Here is a 23,593-nt window from a genome sequence, read left to right as displayed (position 1 = left end):
ACTAGCATGCTTGATAAAGTTTTTACTGACTCTTTTGTGTGTGTACAATTCTGTATCTTTACCTAACTTTAATTTTATTTTTTTTATTTATCTATTGTCAATCGTCAACTAAGATTTTTTATATTTCAATAGGATTTATAGCCTTGTTTCCCCCCTTATTTTCATACAATATGTAAAGGTGGAAAGTAACTAATGATATTCAATAAAATTACTGTAATTGAGTGTCTGTGTGTTTGTGTGTGTGTGGGGGGAACTTATACCTCTTGAGTTCATTTTTAAATCAGCACTTTTACTTCTACTGCAGTTTCAAGCCAAGTAGCTGTACTTTTACTTGACTACAGTTCTCTTGTTCTTCTTCTATTCTGCATCACATCCCAAAACCGCTAATGCACATAACCACATCTGAAGTGTTGATATCTCAGGGTTAAACAACATTAAACATAATTTCTGAGTTGATTTTAACTCCCAAAGTGTAATTTTAACCAAATTCTGAGTGAAGTGGTCTTTTGTGTTGGAGTTATTTGACAGCTATGTCCACCAATGTTACTTTTACTCTGTAAAGAGTCAATTGCTCTAAGCTCTGCTCACTGTAATTTTAAATCTGGGGGGATGTGTGAGAAGAGTTCTCCATCATGCCATTGGGCAGAGTGTTCAGATGTCTTTTAGGTGTGTTAATATGTGTTTGGATGTTGCCTGTTGTGCAGTGATCCCTGCAGGGGTTCTTTTGGTCACGTTTCTGCTGGATTGTTGTTTTTGATGTGAGGCACATTTGCACCACGAGAGAAGTTATCCACTGAGTTACAGTTCAGAGACTTTAGGTGCTCCTAAAAGATGCATAGTGCATAAAGATCATGAGTATGCATTGAATTGCTAAAAGGTTGATTCTCTGAGGGGTTCTTGCCAGAGGAGACCCACCTTTCATACTGTAAAATATTTAACATGTTCAAGAGTTAAGTTTAATGAAGTGTAGTGTGGACTAATATAGACTATTTTAAATTGTTAAATTTAAATCTATTTGAGTTTAAGTAACACTGTAAAAATTCTGTGTATTTTACATTATCATAGAGGTGTAACTTTAAGAGCCTGGTTGGAGACCTATTCTCTTGTTGTTGTCAATAGGGAAAGATATTTTATCATTTCATATCTTACTGAACAATTCCTTAGTAACTACCCAGTACTTCGAGTAAATTTTTTATTATTAAACTCATTTTAATTTGATTTACAGACCAGTACTTTTACTTAATTTTAACACATATTACTGTTCTTCTACTTAAGTACAATAGTTGTGTCCTTTTTCCACCTCTGAAAATAAAGCCAAAGTGGGAAGCTCAAAGTGAGTGATAATATAATAACAGCCTTGTAATGAAGCTTTTTTTCAGATGGACATGGGATGCAAGTTTAAAAAAACTCAAGCACCACCTGTTCACCACAGCTTACAGTAGCTCCTAAACCTGCCCCCTACATACACTCAACTTAGTGTTTGTTTTTGTGTTGTGTCTTGTTTTCCACTTTTCTGTAAAGCTGCCTTAGGTCTCATGAAAGGTGCAATATAAGTCCAAGCTATTAGTTATTATTATTATTAAGTTAAAATTTGGTAACATAGTAGATAAGCTAATGCTAACGCTTAGCCAAACACCAATTATGGAATAAGGAATAGGCTAAATGCCAATTAAACTCTTGGAGTGTGAGATAGATAAGAAAGATTTAAACATACTTAACACTGAAAAACGGCTTTACTATCTTTTTCTTTCTTGTAGCACTGTAAGTTAGTAATATCTAGCTAGCCTTCCCTGTGATGTCATACTAATGTGAGCATGCTGTCCCTTCCTTCCTAACAAGAGAATTTCTTTTTTAGGATTCAATACAGTTTTGTTAGCCTCAAAGCATAACTGCGGTAGCCTACTTCATTTTTTTGGCCAAATCTTGATATCTGCCTAACTACTCTCCTACCGCTGCTGATTCATTCAACCTGATTTTTCTGAAAACCTTAAAATATGACTTACACAGTTATCCTATGAGGCTAACGGTTGTCTGAAATTGCTTCACAGCATTTCATCTAACGTCTTATGCCTACCAAACAGACATGGTATAGGAAGCTGAGCTAATTTAGCTAATTTCTTCTTCAGTTGTTTTGGTCTTTAGAGCGACATTCGGCAAACAAATATGGTCTTGTAGTTTTATGTCTACAGGTGCACTGAGCAACCCTCCTCTACCTTTTCAAGGCTGAAAGGTGCAAGACAGCACGAGCCCCGTTCAGCCAATCACAATGCAGAGTGCAGATCCATTAAATGTGCAGTGATTTTAAACAGAGAGCAGCCAAGAGTGGAGCTCCACACAGCTCAAAGTGGATGTAGAAGTACATCTAGACTGTCTCTGCTTCCTCCTTCTAAACTTATACATTTTTTACCTTTAAGAGTTAATCCATTATCAGAGTTTAAAAGAAGCCTTTTGGGAGTTTTAAGATGTTTTTCTCCGCGCTGCTGCTTCTTGCCGGTTTGGGTTCGCTCGGTTCTGTGTCTGGTTCTCCCGCCGTGGAGGAAGCTTACAGAGCCGTGATAAGCGTCGTGTCTCCGGGGCTACAAATTATGACCGAGGACTCGCTCCGCAGCCTCTTTAATACTCTGGAGAAACGTGTGCAGTGCGGTGAAGTGTCGTGTGAAAAGGTAAGTTTTATTACGTTAACTCCGCAGCCAGCTACGAGAGCCGGGCGACTGAATGCAGCTGCAGAGAGGTCGATGTCCAAAGTTATTAAGCGGCTTCACCTGCCGACCCACGGTCACAGTGATAAACTGGGTATCTAAAACGAGAATGTTTCACCTTATATCATTAGGAGTAAATAACCTGAAAAGTAAGGATATTTGAATAATAGGAAAACCGATTTACATGTAGGCATGCTAAATATGTAGGCCTTGGCAGGTTGTCACGTATCAAAAGTTGTCTCTTAAATCCTGTGTGCAGTTTGCGCCTGAATTAGCACACTTATTATACCATTTAATCAGCCTTATTTACTCACAAAGTTCCCTATTAGACTACGATTCCTGAAATACTTATGATACTTGACTTTTCATATTCATATCCCTCCTACGGAAGAGTATTAGGGCCACTGAAAAAAAAATTGAGACGAATTTTTTTTTTCACTTGTGAGAAAAAAGTCAGAATTCTGAGATTAAAGTCAGAATTCTGAAAAAAAATTGAGACTTTTTTTCATTTGAAGAATAAAGTCAGAATTCTGACTTTAATCTCAGAATTCTGACTTTAATCTCAGAATTCTGACTTTTTTCTCAGAATTCTGACTTTAATCTCAGAATTCTGACTTTTTTCTCAGAATTCTGACTTTAATCTCAGAATTCTGACTTTTTTCTCACAAGTGAAAAAAAATTTTCATCTCAAAATGTTTTTTTTTCAGTGGCCCCAATACTCTTCCGTACATATCTGTGAGCTCCACAAGAATTTATACAAAAATATGACCTGAGCGGGGTGTTGTGACCTCGTGCACATTAATGAAAACTAATCAGGGATTCCCCGATGAAGCACAACGAACTCCAGAATATTTTTTATTTCAATTTACTTACTCATATCTTTATTTATTGGGTTTATTCTGAGTCAATTAAGGCATATCTCTTATGCATAATCACTGGATAAGCGTTCAGTCATTTTATCAGGGAAATATTTGATGAAAGTCATTGTCAAGGCTTTTAAAGGCCGTTAACTTAAGAAATACTATTTCTCATTTTCCGGTGTATGAAATTTGTAAATTACTGATCTTGGTGTGAAATATATGAAAAATTAAATATTGTGGTGCTTTTAGCTTTTTGTAATGTTTGATCAAATAGTCTTGAAACAGTGCTGGAATTATTTATCAATCACAACATTTACATGTAAAACTCTTTTTTTTTAATCAGTGTGAAAGAGGGTGAAGTCCCTAAAATTATCAGCTGTAATCTGCATGACAGGACAGAGTGTGTTGATAAGGATCTGCTGCACCACTGAATTCTGCTCATAAATGCCCAAAAGGAAAAAGGGGAATAGTAAAAGCCTTCCTGGAGAATGAAGCATTATGGGAAAGAGGCTGGTGATATACTGTATGCTTTACATTATAACAGACGTAATAGCAGGAGATAAAACCTCTGTGAGGTTCAGTAAAATGATAAAGCTGATCTGACCTACAGTTGAAATAATGTCATGTCAGGTGTCGAAGAGTCCATTTGATCATGTGACTCCACAGCTTTGTTTCCTGTTAAAGTTTAAAGAAATGACACAGTGGAACAGACTGTTTAGGAGTGCTGAGCCGTCCTAAATCCACCCATATAAACAGACTCTTAAAGTTATATAGTTTATGCTTTAATGGTTTATATGTAGCCTTTCCCAGGTCATATGACTCATTTGACTGTGTTTATTCAGTACACACAGCACCCTACTAACCTATTTTCTTGTTTATAATAAAGATTATCATATAAAGTAATAAAAGCATCTGATTAGAAATATAATCCGCATCATATAACAAGTCTGTATAGACGTACAGGGAAGTGACTCCAGTTTTTTTAAGTGCTCTCATTTTACAACTTACAGAAAGCTGGAGATTAATTTACATGTTCGTTATTGCCATCTTTATTTATTGTGTTTTTTTGTCCTAGTTGTTTTTAGCTCGGGCTGCCTGTAGGTATTCATATATTCATCATGACTGAAATATAAACAATGAAACTTCATGACATCTCATTGTTTAAGGGATAATCAGTGGCAGCGTGAATAGAAGTTGACTGATCAAAGAACCGGGACTATCTTAAAACGGAAAATAAACTGAGAGATGAGGCGTGATAAAAACATGACACTGACACCAATTTGCAGTGAATAAATACATTAATAAACACATTAATCATGCACGGATCTGAGCACTTGTTCTTGGCTTGAAGTGCGTTTGCTGTCATTTATTACAGCAAATTCTCCCTCATATCTAAAAAAAGCAAAGCTCCCCCATGACCCACTTGGGAAAATTAAACATCTGTTTAAACTGATAAAATACGAGCATGAAAGTCCTTTTTTCTTAGGAGGTTGTTTAGTCTGTGTGTAAGTATCCATTATTATGACAGCATATAAAAGCCACTCCAAAAAATAGAAGCTTAGGATCCATTAAGTTTCAAGAAAAAATGAAATTTTCAATTTTAAAGTTATGGATTTACAAAGGAAAAATTGAATTATTTTCCTATAAAAGTCATAAATCATAATTTCTGATCAAAAATGTAGAATTTTTGAGAAATAGATGCTTGTGTTGGAGACAGTTTACTAGATGAAGCTGTTTTTCTTGCAAAAGTCCTGCAGTTGAGAGCCTAATTAGATGATACTTATTACAGGGACTGAGCAATAAGAGAGCCTGTGGCTTTAGAGCAGAATAATTACATCAATATTATCATCTGGACTTAGAAAAAAACATTTTTGTAAACTGGAGTTATCTAACCACTGTTCTCAGTTTTGTTACTAGTAGCTCACTTTCTGACTTTACAATGCCCTTAATTTATTACTTTGTAACTTGAAATTTGGAGAACATGATGTAAAAAATTAGAAAATTTTTGACTCTTGTTTTTTTTTTCCTCATTAATTTTTACTTTATAAACTCAGAAAGTCTTAGCTTGGTTTCTTGTTAATTCACAACTTTAGAATCTTAAAAATGTTGATGTTCTACCTCAGAAATTTACATTTTTATTTTTCAAAAGTTAATGGATCCTCTGTATTTTTTGTCTTTTAGGACAACCCTTATATACTGCTGTACATTATGTTTCAAATAATGATTTTTAAGAATATATTCACTTCCAATTTTGACAATATCAGAGCAGACATGGCCTTTCCCCCCAGAGGTCTTTGGTGCCCTATTGTTTAAGAATACCTTTATAAACTAAAGGTATGCCTTTTTAAAATACCTGACAGTACAGTTGTCAAACTTTAAAATTTGTTATAATTCTTAGTAACATGTTTTAAAAGACACTTCAATGATGCAGCCATTATTTTTAAAGCGACCCTGCATATTGAGACATGTTAGCATGTTATATCAGCATCAGTGCCTTTTAAATGGATGCTTTATGAAGAAACACAGGATTTCTACATTTGAAAACATTAAATAGACTCACATGTAGACTGTTTTGTAGTGCGATTAGCTCTTTGTAGCGACTTCAAGTAGTTGCTTTGTTCTTCCTATGGGTGTGCCATCCTTAAAACTTTAGTGTAGTTTTAGTGAAGAGGACGATATGGATGAAGTCACTGAAATGAAGATCAAGGTGATTGCATTCAGTGATATGTAGGAAGAAAAACAATGCAATCATTTGGCATCACTACCCAGAGTGCATTGCACAACAATGGCAGTCGAAATGTGAATTTGTTTTTAAAAGTTTCTTAAAATAGATATATTCCATTTGTTTCTTCATATGAAAGACCATACAGTTACTCTAATAAAGACAATATGGCCTCATATGCAGGGTTCCTTTAATGTTGCTCCCTCATGTCACTAAATAAGTAACTACATTCTGCTTTTCCATTTGTCTGTGTGTTTTTCTCCTTGTGCGAATGCTTCCTCTGTGTGTAGTGTGATTTAGCAGATGCCGTTCACCAGCTGCTCGGTAATCACTCCGTCCACACAGAGGACGAAACAGGACACAACATTACCGTCAGTGTCTCTGAGTTCCCGGCTGTTGCTGCTGGAAGCATCCTGTACCTGGCATCTCCCAGCCACACGTGTGCTGCAGTAGTTCAGGGGAGATGGGCAGAGGAGACGGAGCATTTCCTGCATGAAATCACACACGATGATCACCACGAACACGAGCATGAAGAGAACGAGACGCACCATGAGGAGGAACACAGACATGAAGGCAAAGAAAACGGGACACATCATGAGCATGAGCACATCGACACTCATGGATTACAGCTGCTGTTTCAAGAGCTGCATGAACACTACGAGCCCTCAGACAGTGAGGTGAGTACTAAAACTACTGTATTTTTACTTAAACCCCAAAACTTGAGTGGTTAAAACATGATGGACAGGCAAAGAGAAAAACAGCACAGCTAAACTTTTATTTGCTCTTTGTATTCTGTCAGAAACGGAAGATTTTGCAATTTTGCAACTTTTTGCTTTTTTGGATATGTGAAAACATTGAAAGGGTTACAATGAATAAGATTAAGAACAGGTGATTAGACAAAAAAAGTATTTTCTACTTTCTGATATTTTTTTTTATAAATATGTGAAGTGTGAAATTCTGAAAAATGGCAAACAGCTACTTAGGATTATATATTCCTGCCAGGGTGACTGTGATGATGGCAGGAATATACTTGTCAGCACTCCAAAAGTTCCTTTAAGGGTCTTTTATTCTGTTCAGTCGCAGTATACACACTAAAATACTTTAACATTGCATTTATGTAATGATTAAATTTATATCTGAAACCTCACATTCTGCTTATGCCCCGTTTAAAAAATTGATAGTTCTAATTGTAAATTTTAAACCAGGACTGTCAAGATGAATCACATTAATTGTAACTAACTACAGTCCACAATTAGTGCATTATTTATTTATTTATTTTTAATCATGATAAATCACGGGCTTTTGGGCCCTTTCAACACACTTTGGTCAAGCCACTGCAGCATATCTCTGTAGCCACAGTGATGTAAAATAAGTCCACCTCTGCTACTCAGTGTCTCATTTCACTTAAAAAAAACCTCACACACAGCTTAGTGGACAGGTCAAAAGTCATCTGCACATTATGTTTTCAAACATTTAACCTTTTTCTGTTTTACATACTGATTTTCTTTACTATCAGTAACAGTTATTTCCTCCACAGGGTTTATCATAATCTTCGATCTACCTTTAAAAGTAGGTCCGTATCCAAACAGGAAATCAATTGCCCTTAGTTTAAGACAATCCAAACTCACAAAAGAACAATTTTAAACCACAGAAATCCTGAGATTAATCACGATTTTACAAAATGCAGTCTTTTGACAGCCATTTTCTTCTCCAAATTCCTACCCTATCTTTGTTATGCAATTTTTAAAAAGAAAAAAAAATATTTTCTGCTCTTTTCAGGAACAAGAAGAGAATCAAACTTCGGTATGTTATTTTCTGACTGGAAAAATGAAGACACTTTGAGAACAGATTTTAATGATATGTTGGCTCTAAAGATGTATTTTTTTTCTAGGTCAAACTGCATCATTTTTGCCCAAATGATTTGTCAGTCTTTTGAAATTGCTAAAAAACATTGTGTGTATACATTTATAAGCAAAAAAAAAATACTGTTGAAGTATGCACCTTAACCCTCTTAAATTTGGGCTAAGCCCCAGATATTTAACACTCTTGGCTCAGCCACTGCATTACGTTTAAATTTATACATATTTGTAGCTAAAGCAAAGTCAAGACAAGATCCATAATACAACAAGAAATCCTCAACATTTAAAGTTTGTGTATCTTGTAAACTGGCAAATACAAGTAAGCCAATAATTTTGCAAATCATGATAATTCTGTCAGTATAACATTCACGACTAATCTAACTTTCAAATCTATTAGCAAAAGCTGGTGAAGTAAATATTTTCTGCAAGATACAGAAAAGTCATTTTCGGTCATAATTGTACTGTAACTGAGCTAAAGCTGCAACAAACAATAAATCAAAAAAAAAAAAAAAAAAAGGAAAATATGAAAATACCACATAATATTTTAGTTAAGTTTATGTAAGGAACTATCTTTGAATAATTTGTTTTCAACATCAAGTTAAAGCAGTGGTTCTCAAGTAGTGGGTCAGGACCCAAAAGTGGGTCCCAGAGCTCTTTCAAGTGGGTCAAAAATGAGTACCTGTGGCAAGAAGTCTATGATGTAAAGAAGCCCCATGTGGACACACATCCATACAGTTCATTAGTTTCCTGTGACAACAAATACATTTCATTCGTTTTCTCAAGATTTCAACTTGTTTATCTCCTTTTTTATGGAACAAAGCTGTTTTTCTGAGGCATTCCTCAAGAAACTGCTTAAATTTTTATAGTATCTTGGTATTATACTCTCATCAACGCTGTAAATAATGTCTGTTCCAGTAATCTCTTCGGCTAACATCTCCCCTACAGCCGTGACGGGCAGTAAAGATTATTGTAATAAAATCTTGTTGATCATCGTCTTGTTTTTTTTTTTTAGATCATAAAGAGGTACTGATATTACCTTTGGCCTGTTTAATAACCAGATAACCCCCCTACAAGAGTTTTAAAGGCAAACTCTCAGTTATTCATTGTCATAGGTTGGTTAATCAGGAATTCATATTTAAGCTAATTTGAATGTATTTGATTAAGACTCACTTTTGTTAAACCCATATCTACTGACTTTGTCTTTCCTCTCCCCCGTCAACAGGGCTGTGTGACTGCCAGTGACATCATGATAGAGGTCAATTCATCTTCACCCGACCAGGAACAGGAAATCGGTGCAGTTTTGGGTCGCGTCCTGTACCATGCCTTGCTGGGTCGATGCTTTATCAGCCGTTCTCTGCCTGAAGAGAGCTTCTTCCTCGACTACATCCTGGACCGTCTGGGGTCGGAGAATTTCACAGTTGGGGGTAAAAGTCCTTCAGAGAAACACTGATGCAGACCCAGATGTACAAGAGATAGAGCCAGTCCATGTAAATTTACATATTAATGGTATTCATACATATTTAATGTTGTGTTTGTGTTGTGTAGATCTGGAGGCTCTCATGAAAAGTTTGAATATCGGGCCTGAAGGCGAACATGGACACGAGGACAATGGCCATGATCACGATCATCATGATCATCGCCATTGGAGAAGAAAGAAGAGGAGCAGCCATAAGCATGAACATCATGAGGATCATGAAGGAAACTCCACCTCGGATCATGTACATATGCGCACACCAAATAAATTAATAAATATGTAAATATATAGAGTCCATAGTATCATAATGTGCATGTGCACAATTCCCAATCTAGCTGATTCACCTAATTTTTGCTTCTATGCTCAACGTTCATTTTCAGTTATGTTTCTCGGCCAAAGAGCTTGTCGTGATCTATGGCCTAACAGACAACAGCTCCGCCTCCCCTGGCCTGGGTCGGTCCAGCTTGGCTCGGCTCAGCCCTGCACTCGTACAGCAGATCCTGAGTGGAGCCTGCACAGACACCACAGAAACAGTGACGCCTGATGGGCTCACCAAGACAGAGAGTAAGTCTCTGAGATCCTGACAAACTGAAAGAGGTCTTCACCTATCCTGACGATAAAAAAGCAGCAGGTGACATTGTACTACAGATCTTAAAGCTGTTCTTCCTTTCTGCTCTCTTTTTCTCATGTAGGATACATCTATGCCACTGTTGCTAATCTGGTGATAACACTGACAAGCATGTTTGGCATTGTGGTGCTGCTGTGTACTTCTTGCACCTCTGTATTCCAGATGTGCATTCAGTTCTGCATCAGCCTGGCTGTGGGATCACTGACTGGAGATGCTTTACTGCACCTGCTACCAATGGTAGGTAAAGCTGCATTTCCACCTGTCCCATTCAGTATGCTACAGTTATTTGTGTTTCCACTGTCAAAAGGAGGGAAAGGAGCCAAAATAACCAGACTACACCGTCCAACTTATTTTGGCACCATTCTGTTTTGGTACAAAACCACTGATTTGTCGAAAGAGTCGCTACTTCCTATGCAACAGGAGTTGTAATGGACAAAAACAAAATTCACCATGATTTGTACTGTGTTAACAAGCTAGCAACACGTCTTTAGCAGCTTTAGGTCCTCAGCATTCTTTAGACCACTTAGTCAAAACACAGTTTGCTGTTATTCATATTTTGTTTTTATTAGCAGCTGTTATTAAGCATTTATTGCTGTTATTAATATTTGGTGGAATGACTGTCCTGGGATCCAGTCAGTTGGTAGAAATGCAATTAAAGTTTTTTAATTTCACTTTCAGAGCAAGGTTTGCAATTTTTTTTTCCTTGGGTTGTAAAGATACTGGATTTTAAAACTCCAAGATCATACTAGTTAAAATTGAACAGAATTGATGCCTGTTTTGATACCAGTCCTAGACACCGTAATACAGGTGATTGTCAAAGTAAAAACGGCAGGGATCATTGGCAAGATTTTGTGACTGCAACATTGTAAGCATTTCTGTGCAGTTAAGACAGTGCCCTCTTTCTCAAAGCAGCACCTTTGGTTAAAAACATGATTTTCATATCAGCCTGTTTCATAGTAGAGATATTGTTTTGTTTTTTTTTTTTTAAGTTTAATACTTTTATATACCATTTATCATACATTTCCATAGAATGTCTTGTTTCCAAACACGTGGTATCAAAAGTATCAAATAATCATCTACAGTCATATTCATTAAGATTTTAGCTCTGTTTTTTTCATAATTGTGTCATGACATTGATAATTAACAAAGTGTTTGTGTTTAGTTTCTAGGTTTACATGTGCACTCTGTAGGAGAGGCTCATCATTCACATGAGGAAGAAACTCCAGACTACATTTATAAGATGCTGGTGGTGATTGGAGGGATCTACTATTTCTATCTGATGGAAACAATCTTCTCTCTGATCGCATATAAAAACAAAAATCATCACCATCATCAGCATCACCACGGGGTAAGAGACAGACATGTGAAGCAATGTGGTTAAAAACAGAGGGCATACAAACAGACGAGGTTTCCTCTTTTGCCATCAGTTATCAGCTGTGACTGTTTTGTTATACAAGAATTGCTTCTGAATATTGAATGTCCACAGATTTTTTTGTTTGAGTTTTTAAATGTGAAAAAGGCCGAAATCAATTCTGACGACCTTCAAAAGCAAACCAAGAAACACTGACAAGATTGTTTCAGTATTGTATTTATGTAGTTCTTTAAATGTCTTGAAACCCCTATCGCAGGGTAGGTGTCTGACAAAATGAGTTAAAGCAACCAAACCAGCCTTTGTTTACTCTCTCTATAAATAAATAAATAACCACAGCAACACATACTGAAAAAGAAGAATGAGAATCTTTGTCAGAAAACACTGCCAACACATGGTTATGAAAAAAGTAAGCAAAGGCATAGGATGTTACTCTTTCCACAGGGGGTGCCAATTTCAACACAAATTTGAAGTTCCTCACTGGTGTGTGTTTTCCAAATTGTGCTAACCCGAATGGTGGAGCTAATAGATGAATAAAACAGCTGGAGAAGTGCAAAACCATCTTCTCTGCCATAAAAGGCTTTCTGTGCTCCTCTTTTAATAAAGAAATGTTGTCCAAATCTGATAAAAAAAAATGTGCCGCTGTTGCTACATAAGAGCTAGCTGCTACACCAGCATCCACTGAATATATCTGTCTACAGTGCAGCTGCACCTCGCCTGTATCTATTACAAACTCATGCAAAAGCAGGTCTGCTGAGAGGGAAAACATCCTTTCCACCATGAAAAGCATTTAATGCTTGCTCTTTTTCATCAGGAAATATTGTGCAAAACTGCCACTATACTGTAGCTACCTCTGTGCTAATCACTACACAGGCAACAGCCATTTCTACCAGTTTTCAGTACAACTGAAACTCGCCCTTAGTTACTGCCTCGTTCTTCTCAAATTGGTTAGGTCTGTTTGCAGACCGGCATCATTTCAGATTGAAATTTTAAAAAAATAATCCACCTGATGACAAACGTGAAATCTGGCCAATCCATCCTCTGCAAGGTTAAAATGGTGCTGCATCTCTGAAGTTATTATTCTAACTAAAATGCCTAAATTGCTTTTGTCACTAGCAGTAGAAGTAGTATTGTAATGCAGCTACCTACATTTTAAGATCTTTTATTTGACTAACATTCTGTCCTGTGAATAAGTCCTTATAGTCATTTAACTTCTTTTGCTAACTTAAAATTATTCTCCCTTTTTCTCTCCTCAGGAAGAATCAGAGCCTCACCACTGTGATCATGGGAGAGTTTTAGAGATGTATCAACAAGAGAGAAAAAAGAAAGATAGGACGGCATCAAAAGCAGATCTGGTGAGACACAAACACACAAAAAGACTAAAGACTGAATATTAATTCAAACTTGAAGAATAGAGAAAAAATTTTGCCTCTTAATACCGAATCAATATTCAGTCAGTCAAAGCATTTCCCCCAATTTTGAACTTGGATATGATTTAGATCACCACAGGAACCAAAGCTCTAGGCACTCAATGTTGCCTAAGTTCTTGGTTTTTAACTGTAAAAAATGGAGGGAAACTCCTGAACATTGTCTAAATGGCACAAGTTGTCAACATATCCGTGCACTTTAGACAGTTTGCAGGAATTTGCCTGCATTTTTTTTTTTTGCCTGCTTTTATTCTTTTTGACACTACAATCATAGATTTATGGTTTTAAAGCAGCAATTTGTAACTATTACACATTAAGCTGTCACACAATAATCCTGGGAATGTCAAAACAGGATTATTTTCAGAAGTTTTTGTGACGGGTTGATTATTTATATAAGTGGTTCTCAACTGGTCTGGCCTTAGCACCCAGCCATCCGTCTTACGACAGATCACAACCCAAGTTTCTAAAAACATTTTAAGCAACGCATGTTTAGTTAATTCAATATGTTGCAGTTTGGAGTATGATGAGCAGACTAAAACAGCTGATATAAAAATAGAAAAGGGACAAAACTGACAAATTTTATACCCTGTTTTCCCCATCATTATGTGTCAATTTTTGCCAATTTTGTAGAGAACTTGTGAAATTACATCATTATCATGGAAAAATAGCCATTTATTGGAAGAAGAAGAGATAAATTAGTTGAAATATTGATTAAACATTTAAATTGACCTAATTTCACAGTAAAACTGGGTAAAATAAACAGTGTTGATGCATTTTCAATAAAGACGTCAGGTTTTTTGCCACCATGTTTTTTCCAGACACCTAGTTGTGACCCACTGAAAAACTGCTCCGCGACCCACTTTTGGGTCCCGACCCACCACTTGAGAACCACTGATTTGTATGTTTGTTTCAGGTTGGCGCTGAAGACAATGAAAAGTCACTCCCAGAGCAAAAAGAGCGCACCAGAGGTGAGTGAAGTCATTTTTTACACGAGTATGTCATCATAATGTGACGACAACTCTCCACCACTAACGACACCCCTGTCCGCCTCTGCAGAGCAGCGTCTGCTGCCCTATATGATAACTATCGGTGACGGCATCCACAACTTTGCAGACGGCTTAGCAATAGGCGCAGCTTTCTCCCTGTCATGGAAGTCTGGTCTGGCTACATCCCTGGCTGTGCTCTGCCATGAGCTACCACACGAGCTGGGTAAAAACATACAAAATAGGCAGAATGTGATATCATCAGTTTCTGTTAAATATTTCAAATGACCAGTCTTTCTCTCTCTTGTTTGTTCACAGGTGATTTTGCCATTTTGCTCTACAGTGGTATGTCCGTCCGTAGGGCATTACTCTTAAACATAGGCAGTGCTTTAACATCATTCATAGGCATGTACATCGCTCTGTCTGTGGCCACTGACCTCGCGACCAAACAGTGGATAGCTGCCGTCACTGCTGGGCTCTTTCTTTATGTCGGGCTTGCTGATATGGTGAGTATTTACCAGACAATATAAACCGCAACTGATTATTGAGAAATCAAACTTGAATCTTTGACATTTATAAATTCTTTTAATCTTTCCAGCTCCCCACCATGGTCCACATCAGTAACAAGAAACCCTGGCTGATGTTCCTGCTGCAGAACCTCGGCCTGCTGACTGGATGGGGTATTCTGCTGGTGCTGTCACTTTATGAGGAGAGAATCACCTTTTAAAGTGTGGACAGTCATTACAGTCAACTGAGTTTATTATAGCTTTAATGAAATGTCCTGGAACAGATTAAAGAGACTAAATGACACGGCCAGTCTGATGAGAAACTTATCCAGTTGTATGAGTTCTTGAATGTCGAAAGTTTACTCAGCCACCCAAAGCCTTAACTTCTAAAACCAACCTACATGTATTTTTTATTTGACTTGTTTCAAATGTTGTTTAAAAATATTTGATACAGGCCCCCTAACTGCTATCTTTGGCGTACCCCCAGCAAATGTATCCACAACTTCTAAACAGAATAAGGCTCTTGCATTCTCTTCCCTGTTAGCACAGTGGTTGATATTACTGAACTGGAAAATTGCTGCTCCACCCACCCACACTCATCTCATCTGCATTATTATGTCTAATCTTCAATTAAAAAAGATCCGATATAGTGTAAATGACGCCCTCCAGAACTTCCACAACACTTGGGATGATTTTATGAACTTTGTCAGGAATCTTGATGGTCTGCAGTTGGACTGATTTATATCCAGCAGATTTGATACACAATTAAAATACTTTGACAACACTTCACCTATGTGTGCAACTGTCTCTCTGATTATTATGAATGTATTTCCATGAAAATTCAATAAAAATATATATTAAAAAAATTATAATATTTGATACAGAAAACTGATCAGTTCCAGTCAATCTTCCTTTAATTTTTGTGTCCTTTCTATAGCTCTATATATTTTTGTACCAAATCAGTTGGAAACCACTTTAAGTTATATTCATAGGGAATATTTTGTAAACTAGCAAAGACTTTCTGTGTACAAATCAGTATGCCTGTATTAGATTATCAGGACTGATCTACTAAGAACAGGATTGTGGCCTCAAAAGTTCCAAAAGTTGCACATCATCTGTCCATCTCAAGGTCTGATTCACAAAGTACTTTATATGCAGTTATGTGCATACGTTGTAGGCATGTAGGGTGCTTAGGATTGCCCCGATATGGCACAACCTGAGGCTGGAGAGGGGGGTGGCAGCCAGAGTCAAGCTTGTCCAAACACGTGTCACTCAGCAAACAAGGTCAAGCTTGGCGGCATCTCTCTTTTGTTTGGGCCTTTTCACACCTGGTAATATATTCGGATACTGTTTGTGGTTTTCAGGCCCTTGGGCCATCCACAGCACAACCAGTGGCTCATGGAACCCCTATTACCCATCCAGATTGTACCCTAGGCCATGCTTACCACATCTACCCTAAAGGTATGGACTTTGTCATTTTTCAACAGGCTATTTCCCATGCCCCTGGTAGTATGCAAGGACATCCAGAGCACAACCAGGGTTGTGTCAATCCACTTGCCATTACACACCTTACTTCAACCTTAATTCTTGGCTCAAACATGCCTGAACATTTGGCACAGTACTGTTGCTTTTATGTCTGGGCGCAAGCATGCCCAAAATGTAGCTCCAATTCTTTTATTGTGTCTGACTGAAATAAGCTATCTGCACCTTTACCCTTCAGAGCTGTGCTATGATGCTAGCAGAGCATATTTCTGTCCACAAAAAGAGGATGCACCCGGTGAGAAAAGAACACATTTTCAGGTTTATTTTTAGATAAGACTAGAAAAGTGGGATTTGGGTTCACTGAGGGGCAGATTTAAGCACAGGTTAGCCAAGGCTGCAGCCTAGATGCCCCATGTGTGCAAAGCTCCCTGGAATGGCCAGACAGTTCATGATTTAAAGTTACTTCAGGGGAGAAAGTATGATATTGACCCATATAGGTCCACAAGAAGCATTTATTTTTTAAATCAGCACTTATTTGATTAGATATAATGGGCCTCATTAGGGCCTACAAAATCATAGACAGGCCTCCTCTAGCCATGTTCATAAAAACAATTTTTCTTCTACATGATACCTCTGCATTCACAGTGGCAAAATGTCAGTGAGAAAAATCTCACAGCTGTTATCAGCCTATAAATGCACTTCAAATAGCTTTAGATAGGACTGCTGTTCATACTAAAAGCCCCTTTAATAAATATGTAGTGTATGCAATTGTGCACCAAGGACAGTATTGTTCAGTTGATCACCAGAAAGTTTGCACAACTTCTCCTAAATGCTCTCTGCAGATGTCATTTTTCAGCCCATGGCTATTGGCAGTACTCAGGTTGATTAATAAGACACTTTTTGCAATGAGGCCCATTTGCATTGGAGGGGAGCAGTATTTCCCCCGAATACCGCCTACACAAGCAGCCCCACGGATGACGCTGTTTGCTCTGCAGCACAGTTAAGGGTGTATTTGAACCTTTTGTGTGGGTTTTGTGAATAAGCCACTGACTTTCTGATTCATTTGCACAAATCTAGCAGATGCAAAAACTGCATTCCTTTAGATTACATTCACACTACAGGCCTTAATGTTCAATTTTGCTCAGATCTGATGGCTTGTTTGTGTTTTTGGCTGTTCACACCACTGCCATTCTCCAAAAGATCATATATGTATCTGATTTAGTACCACATATGAAAGTGGCCTGAATCTGGTCTGAAAGGACCGATCCAAGGTGACTTGTGCTGTATACACTGCCAGAAAACAAATCAGATTTAAGTCACATAAAAGCAAAAAAAACCCAAAAACAAACAAACAAAAAAATTTGGGTCACTTTTAACTACAGTGTGACTGTAGCCTTGGTGAATCCAGCCCAGAATGTTTTGAAAAAGTGTACAGCTGTCTTCTGAAATGTGTTTTTTATAAAGAAGAAGTGTAGAAGAGAAATATCCAGTCTGTAAAAGAAAACCCTGAAAAAGTGTCAGTTATATAGTATTTTTTTTAACTACAAATCCCACCACTCACAGCATACATTTAACAATCTATGTTTTGATACATTTATATGTATGTGACGTGTATTTTTAGTCTGCTGTGTTTGAAAAAATAAAAAATAAAACTCATTCACAATCTATTTCCTGCATGTTTTTTTAGTCTTTTACTTGTAGCAGTTGGGTCAAGACTTTGGTCACTTTGAAGGATAAAAGAAAAGCGCCTCAACTATCTTTTCATATTTTTATGTATTTGCACACATTGTGCATTTACATTTAAAATGCAGGCAGGTCAGACCTGTTTATTTCAAATATTTCATGAATGAAGCCAGAGTTGCAGAACAGACGCTCTGCTCTCTCTTTCCGTCTCATCTAATCTCATTTTACAGGTTATGGGAACATTTTCATTGGTGACAGAGTCCGCTGACAACTCATCACAAAGAGGAGGACGTAATATTTTGACATGCTGTGTATTGTACATGTCACCACAAGCATGGCCCTGTGTCTAAGTTCAAAATGACCCATGTAATGACAACTCTCAGGGTGTGTTCTAATCCTTTAAGCGTGTGCTGTAAATGCAAATTGCACATCAGCAACACGAAGCTGCTGACTGAGGAAAAGTAGATTTTCCTGAAGTCAGCTTTACAACAAAAGATGATCCATGAATTGAAAATCTCAGTGATGTCTTTTTGGGGTTTTATGAGTCTTTTTAAGTACAGTACCTTACTCCATTAATAAGCTTAGGCCTCTCATATATCCCAATGATATATTAATTTTTAAAGCTTAAGAAGACAGCAGCTGATTATAGAGACAGGTGAAAGGGAGACAAAGGGGAGACGGAGATGAACTCTGTATAGTTGGATTAGTAGTTTTACAACTTTGCAGATAAGTTTATCAGGCAGGTATACGCTGCATGGGCGGAAAAATGAAAGAAGCAGCGCAGGAGTGACAAAAGGATTCTGCTGAAACTTTAATGTCTGAGTTATAAATACTCATTACAAGGACACATGTGAGAGGTGTAGTTAGGACAGAGCATTACAGTGACTGTATGATTTAAAGATGATGAGAAAGAGACGTGAGTGTCGGTGTTTGAATCATCCGCAGGTCTGAAGAGTGCAGGGAGTATTACAGGACAATAACATGACATAACATGTTATTTTGATAACACAGTGTAGACATCTGAAACAAACTGAATGTGTTGTCTGAGTTTAAATCACTTTCAGTGTCACAGGTTAACTAAGGTTAGAAGGTCTTGGTTGTGCTTATATAACAGTTTCACGTAGGCATTAGTTCACAAAATCTATACAGAGATGGTTTTACCTTCCTGGAAAAGGAGAATATTTCTGCTGTCTGCCTTCTTGATTGTTTCCTGACAGAGCTGAACTTAAAATGTACTTGCGAAAGCCGATTCAAGAATAGATGAGAAACAAATTCCCTGGCATCTATCAATCTGTAAAGGGGTATGATTCAACAATAAGAAAGCGACTGGGCAAAAATGGCATCCATGGGAGAGTTCTAAGGCCAAAAACTCAAAGTCTTGTCTCACATTTGCTAAAAAAAAAAAAAAAAACCTCTCGATGATCCCCAGGACTTTCTGGAATATATTATGTGGACTGAAAAGACAAAAGTTGCATTTGTGCATCTCGTTGCATCTGGCGTAAAACTAACAGCATTTCATAAGAACATCTACCAACAGTAAACATGGCGGTGGTTGTGTGATGGTCTGGGGCGGTTTGCGGCTTCAGGACTTGGACTACTTGCTGTTATTGATGGAACCATGAATTCTGTTCCCTAACAGAAAATCCTGAAGGATAATGTCCGGTCATCAGTTCATGACCTCAAGCTCAAGCACGCTTGGGTTATGGAGCAGGACAATGATCCAAAACACATTAGCAAGTCCACCGCTGGATGGCCTAAAAAACAAAAAGAAGTTTTACGAGTGACCTGGTCAATGCCTGGACTTAAATCTGATTGAAATGCATGACCTTAAACATGCTATTTATGCAATTCTGCAAAAAACAGAAGGTCATGCATTTCAACATAGCGATGTGAAAGACTCATCATCAGGTATCACAAACGCTTGATGCACTTGTAGCTGCCAAGGTTGGCACGCCCAGTCATTAGGTTCAGGGAGCGATTACTGTCAGTGTAGACCCAGGTAGGTTAGAATGGATTTTTTTTTCATAAATAATTTGTCTGATATAATATTAAAATTTTCTGATGATCCAAAACATTTAAATGTGACAAATATGCAGACAAATAAGAAATCAGAAAGGGGGCAAGTAACCTACTTTTTACAGCACTGTAAGTTTCTGATAAAATAATCAATATCGCACAAAATGCACTGAAGAACAAATTTTTGCATCTGTATCAGACACTCAGAAACTTGTTTTCGCACATACAGCTCATCCAGGTACATTCAGGAGTTTTATTCAAGTGTGAACAAGGCTTATTGTTAGTTTTTGTTATGTTTTTTCTTCTTCCGTTCTTTTCTACTCCTGCTGCAAATGCTAAAAGAGAGTTTTTTTGCAGCATATGACTAAATAAAAAACACTAAGAAAAATAAACACATGGAAATAAATCAGCAATTCAACAGCAAGCTATCTCATGATTATCTGAGTCTGACAACAATTTATTCAAGGTATATTTTCTGTTTATAGTTTGAACCATATCCCATCTGTTAACATGGGATAGGCTAGGTTTATGATCTTTACTGTAGCCAGTTTGTAGAAGGAGATCTACATCTATTTGCTTCATTCATCCATCGTATATACAATCTTTTTTTTTTTTCCAAATAATCTGGCAATGTTACCATGCTAACATGGTAACCCAAAACATGATAGTATTAAGCCCAAAGCCTTGCTGTGCTTAAACACAGCCAAAACAAACAATTAGAATACTTTTCAGTAGTTACACAATTATCCAAACAAGAACATGTTTGTCTTGGTATAACTTTTTTACTAGCAGAAGAGTAGCGTGGGTGTTGGCTTTCTTCTGAACTCCACATACACAAAAATCGTCACTCTCTCTCTTAATAATACAACCATTGTTAGTTATCAACATCATCGGAATTCCTCCTTCCATGACAACTCAGAGTGTCACCTGTGAACAATGTCTGTTGTTCTGAGTTTATGGAAATATCTGGTGTTGTCTTACTTTACCAAACCCTTTCAACATTCTTCAGCTAATTCCACTCTTCACCTGCCAAGAGGACAACCTGGTTTAATAATGAACAGTCAGCAGGAGTGGCTGCTAGTGCATCAATCCCTGCTGCTTGTCTTTACTTAACCTTTATGAGAGCAGGGAGACTTCATGGCCTGCTTTTTTCTTTTTCCTGGTTTTCACACAGTGGTGTGCCTATCATGTCCAATAGGAGCAGAAACACTTCACAAGTAGAACAACTTTTTATGTAAATTTTTCAGTGTTCAAAATGTGCTGGTACATGTTTAACTCAGAGGGTAATGAAGCCACTTTGCAGCTTTTTTTTTTAAGTTTTTTTTTTCTTTTTTTAAATTATTATTTTAACTGTATTATTGATAAAAAAAAAATTTGGTGGCCAAAAATGCCCCATTGAAATCCATTAAAAACACAATATTTGATTCCTCTCATTAGCAGCTGAGTAATCAGCCATTTTCCCATATTTGGCATGCATTTTTCCTGGTTTCCTGTGAGGGCAATATTTTAACAATTTATTAAAGTCATGAAATAAAAATAGAAAAAGGAAGGAAGGAAATCCAATTTGCATGTATGAGAAATATTGTTTTTTACTAAATATATATCAGGGTTATTTGCACTTGAACTGGTATTGAAAGGGTTGAATTCCTAAGAAAACAGCATTTGATATTTTTGGTTTATATATTTAAGTGATATACTTTATTATAATCTTAAAATAATAATGATGATGATAATGAATAAAAATCCAAATTTTTGCTCATTATCAAAATACTTAAGGCTGTAATGATCCCCTTTAAGGAAATACGATTTGAAAAATACTTCATTTTTTAAGTTTTTTCACATTACCTACATCAGGGTTTTGCACTTTAACTGACATTTAAATGGTTAAACTAAAAAAAATATATACTAGTGTATTTCGTTCATGAACAGGTCTAATCTTGATCAGAAATTAATGCAAAAGAAGTTGGAAAAAAATACCATGGTATTTTTATTATTTATGTATGCTGCCACATTTGGCCACAAACATTCTCAGTGTCACAATTTCTTTAACACCATGTGTGAGTGAAAACTTACAGTAGATCACAGATGTGACTGGCTAAGAAAGAAAAAGCAGAACACATGGTCATGCAATGAAAAAGGTCCCTTTTTTAATAAATGTCATAAGGGGTCAGGGAAAAAATTATGTCTAATAAAGCCACCCAAAAAAAAACTCAAAAGCGTTTAAAAAAGTTTTCTGAATTCTGAGCATCACTGAGAAGACAGCAACAGCGCAAAACTCTGAAAGTGTGCTATGATGGCAGAATATAATCAAAACAGCTTCAGAAGGCTGGTATTTAACATGAGTCTTCCCCTGTGGTTCAATCTGAAGACTAACAGAACAGCAGACGTCACTCTATTCTATTATCTGACAACAACACAACCACACAGGTGACTGATCGAGCACAGATAATCTTCTAGTTCATTAATCAAAGATGGCAGTTTAATATTTATTAAAAAATAAGTAACCCTAAAACAGTCAGCATATATTCTTTGGTGGGGGAAGTATCATACCCCTGATTGACAGCAAAGATGATCCTGGACGTTCAGGTTTTGTTTTCTCTGCTGTTAGGCTTAGAAGCTGTCGTTTTCACAAATTAAGGCACGTTATCAGAGTTTGGGATGATTGAAATTCTTCAAAAAGATAATCTGGACAGGACGGAATAAGAACAACTGACCCTTTTCATGCTCTCTGATTGGTCCACTGACCCACTAACCTCTGCTGGGCTACTTCCACTAAACTTTCATCTGGTTTCTCAGTGGTGAACTTGTGATCTTAATTTCATTTCTTCATAGCTAAAAAGGTGTGCTTTGGGTGTCTGAAAGATGACTCAAATATCTGCATCGTGATCCAGGAGTATTTTCCACCTGATTTAATAAGCCAAAGGTTAATAATGAAGATGCAGTCAGGATTTGACCCTGGATGACTGACAATTCAATTTTTAAGACTTTTCTAACTCCAAAGAAAATTAAAACATTTTTTGCTCCATGTAACTCGGGTGCTTTTAGGACTTTTTTAGGACCATCTTCTCCTTTCTTCCTTTCATGTGTCATCACTTAACAAGCAAATCCACAAAAAGAGAATACAAAATTAGGACAACTCTTCACAAATATTTTAGATAAATAAAGTTTTCAGACTAGTCTCCATCTATAATAGTTAATAAACGCAGTATCTTTAAATTAGAACATAAACCTCTTGTGACCGGTTGCAAATTTTAAATTTTAAAAGTAAAGTTAAAGAAAAAAAATCCAAAGGCACTAATCTGAAACTAGACCACATTCTTCTGTTAGGATTTGTTTATTTATTCATCTACTGCTCTTAAAAGTAAGGAGACACACAGAAACATTTTTCCTTCATGTCTAAAAGAGATTCAAAAGCTTTAAGTGTCTTTAAATGTTTAACAAAGGTGTGGAAATTGGAAACTCCCCTAACTTTATTTCGGGAATGCACTGTTGTCATGAGTAATCATTACCCAGTTATTCCCATCAATACAAGTTAATATTTGCATTCTTATCCATGCTTAAAGCTCTTTATGTCAGCAGCAACATAAAAAACAAAGATGTGAAGCAGTCAGAAGTAAAGCTCTCCCTGTTTGAGCTCTTCTATTTTTACTTCCTTGTATCAGTTTATGTCTGAGTCAGGACGTTTTTACTCTGAGTGTCAAAGTTTCCATAAAACAAGACTTATGAGTTTTGTCTGACATCAGAGTGGTGTTGTCTTTGGATGGAGTGAAAAAAAAGTCAACGTCAAGTTAGAAAAATAGAAATATTTTATTTAATTAATCTTCAAAACAAACTAATATTTAAATTCTTCATAGGCCTAAAACTTTACACTGTAGAAAACACCAC

The 23,593-nt window shown here is 36.8% G+C and overlaps 1 protein-coding gene across 1 annotated transcript; it reads left to right on the top strand.

Annotated features, from left to right (window-relative positions):
• Window positions 1-2,411: 2,411 nt before the first annotated feature.
• Window positions 2,412-15,047, top strand: slc39a4 (solute carrier family 39 member 4). The gene is made up of 12 exons (XM_041808150.1): window positions 2,412-2,663; window positions 6,572-6,958; window positions 9,363-9,564; window positions 9,686-9,858; window positions 9,995-10,178; window positions 10,307-10,479; window positions 11,405-11,590; window positions 12,868-12,966; window positions 13,952-14,006; window positions 14,095-14,247; window positions 14,340-14,527; window positions 14,620-15,047. The coding sequence occupies exons 1-12, from the start codon at window positions 2,463-2,465 to the stop codon at window positions 14,746-14,748; spliced, it is 2,130 nt and encodes a 709-aa protein (XP_041664084.1). The 5' UTR covers window positions 2,412-2,462; the 3' UTR covers window positions 14,749-15,047.
• The last annotated feature ends 8,546 nt before the right edge of the window (window positions 15,048-23,593 follow it).

Source organism: Cheilinus undulatus, linkage group 16, assembly GCF_018320785.1.
Source record: "Cheilinus undulatus linkage group 16, ASM1832078v1, whole genome shotgun sequence".
NCBI classification, from domain to species: Eukaryota; Metazoa; Chordata; class Actinopteri; order Labriformes; family Labridae; genus Cheilinus; species Cheilinus undulatus.
This window is presented reverse-complemented; position numbering and strand designations above follow the sequence as displayed.

Excerpts from the sequence above, each read along its gene's own strand:
- slc39a4 (XM_041808150.1), top strand. The coding sequence starts at position 2,463 with ATGTTTTTCTCCGCGCTGCTGCTTCTTGCCGGTTTGGGTTCGCTCGGT. Across the intron at positions 2,664-6,571 it reads GTGAAGTGTCGTGTGAAAAG|TGTGATTTAGCAGATGCCGT; the intron begins GTAAGTTTTATT and ends CTCTGTGTGTAG. Across the intron at positions 14,248-14,339 it reads TGAGCTACCACACGAGCTGG|GTGATTTTGCCATTTTGCTC; the intron begins GTAAAAACATAC and ends GTTTGTTCACAG.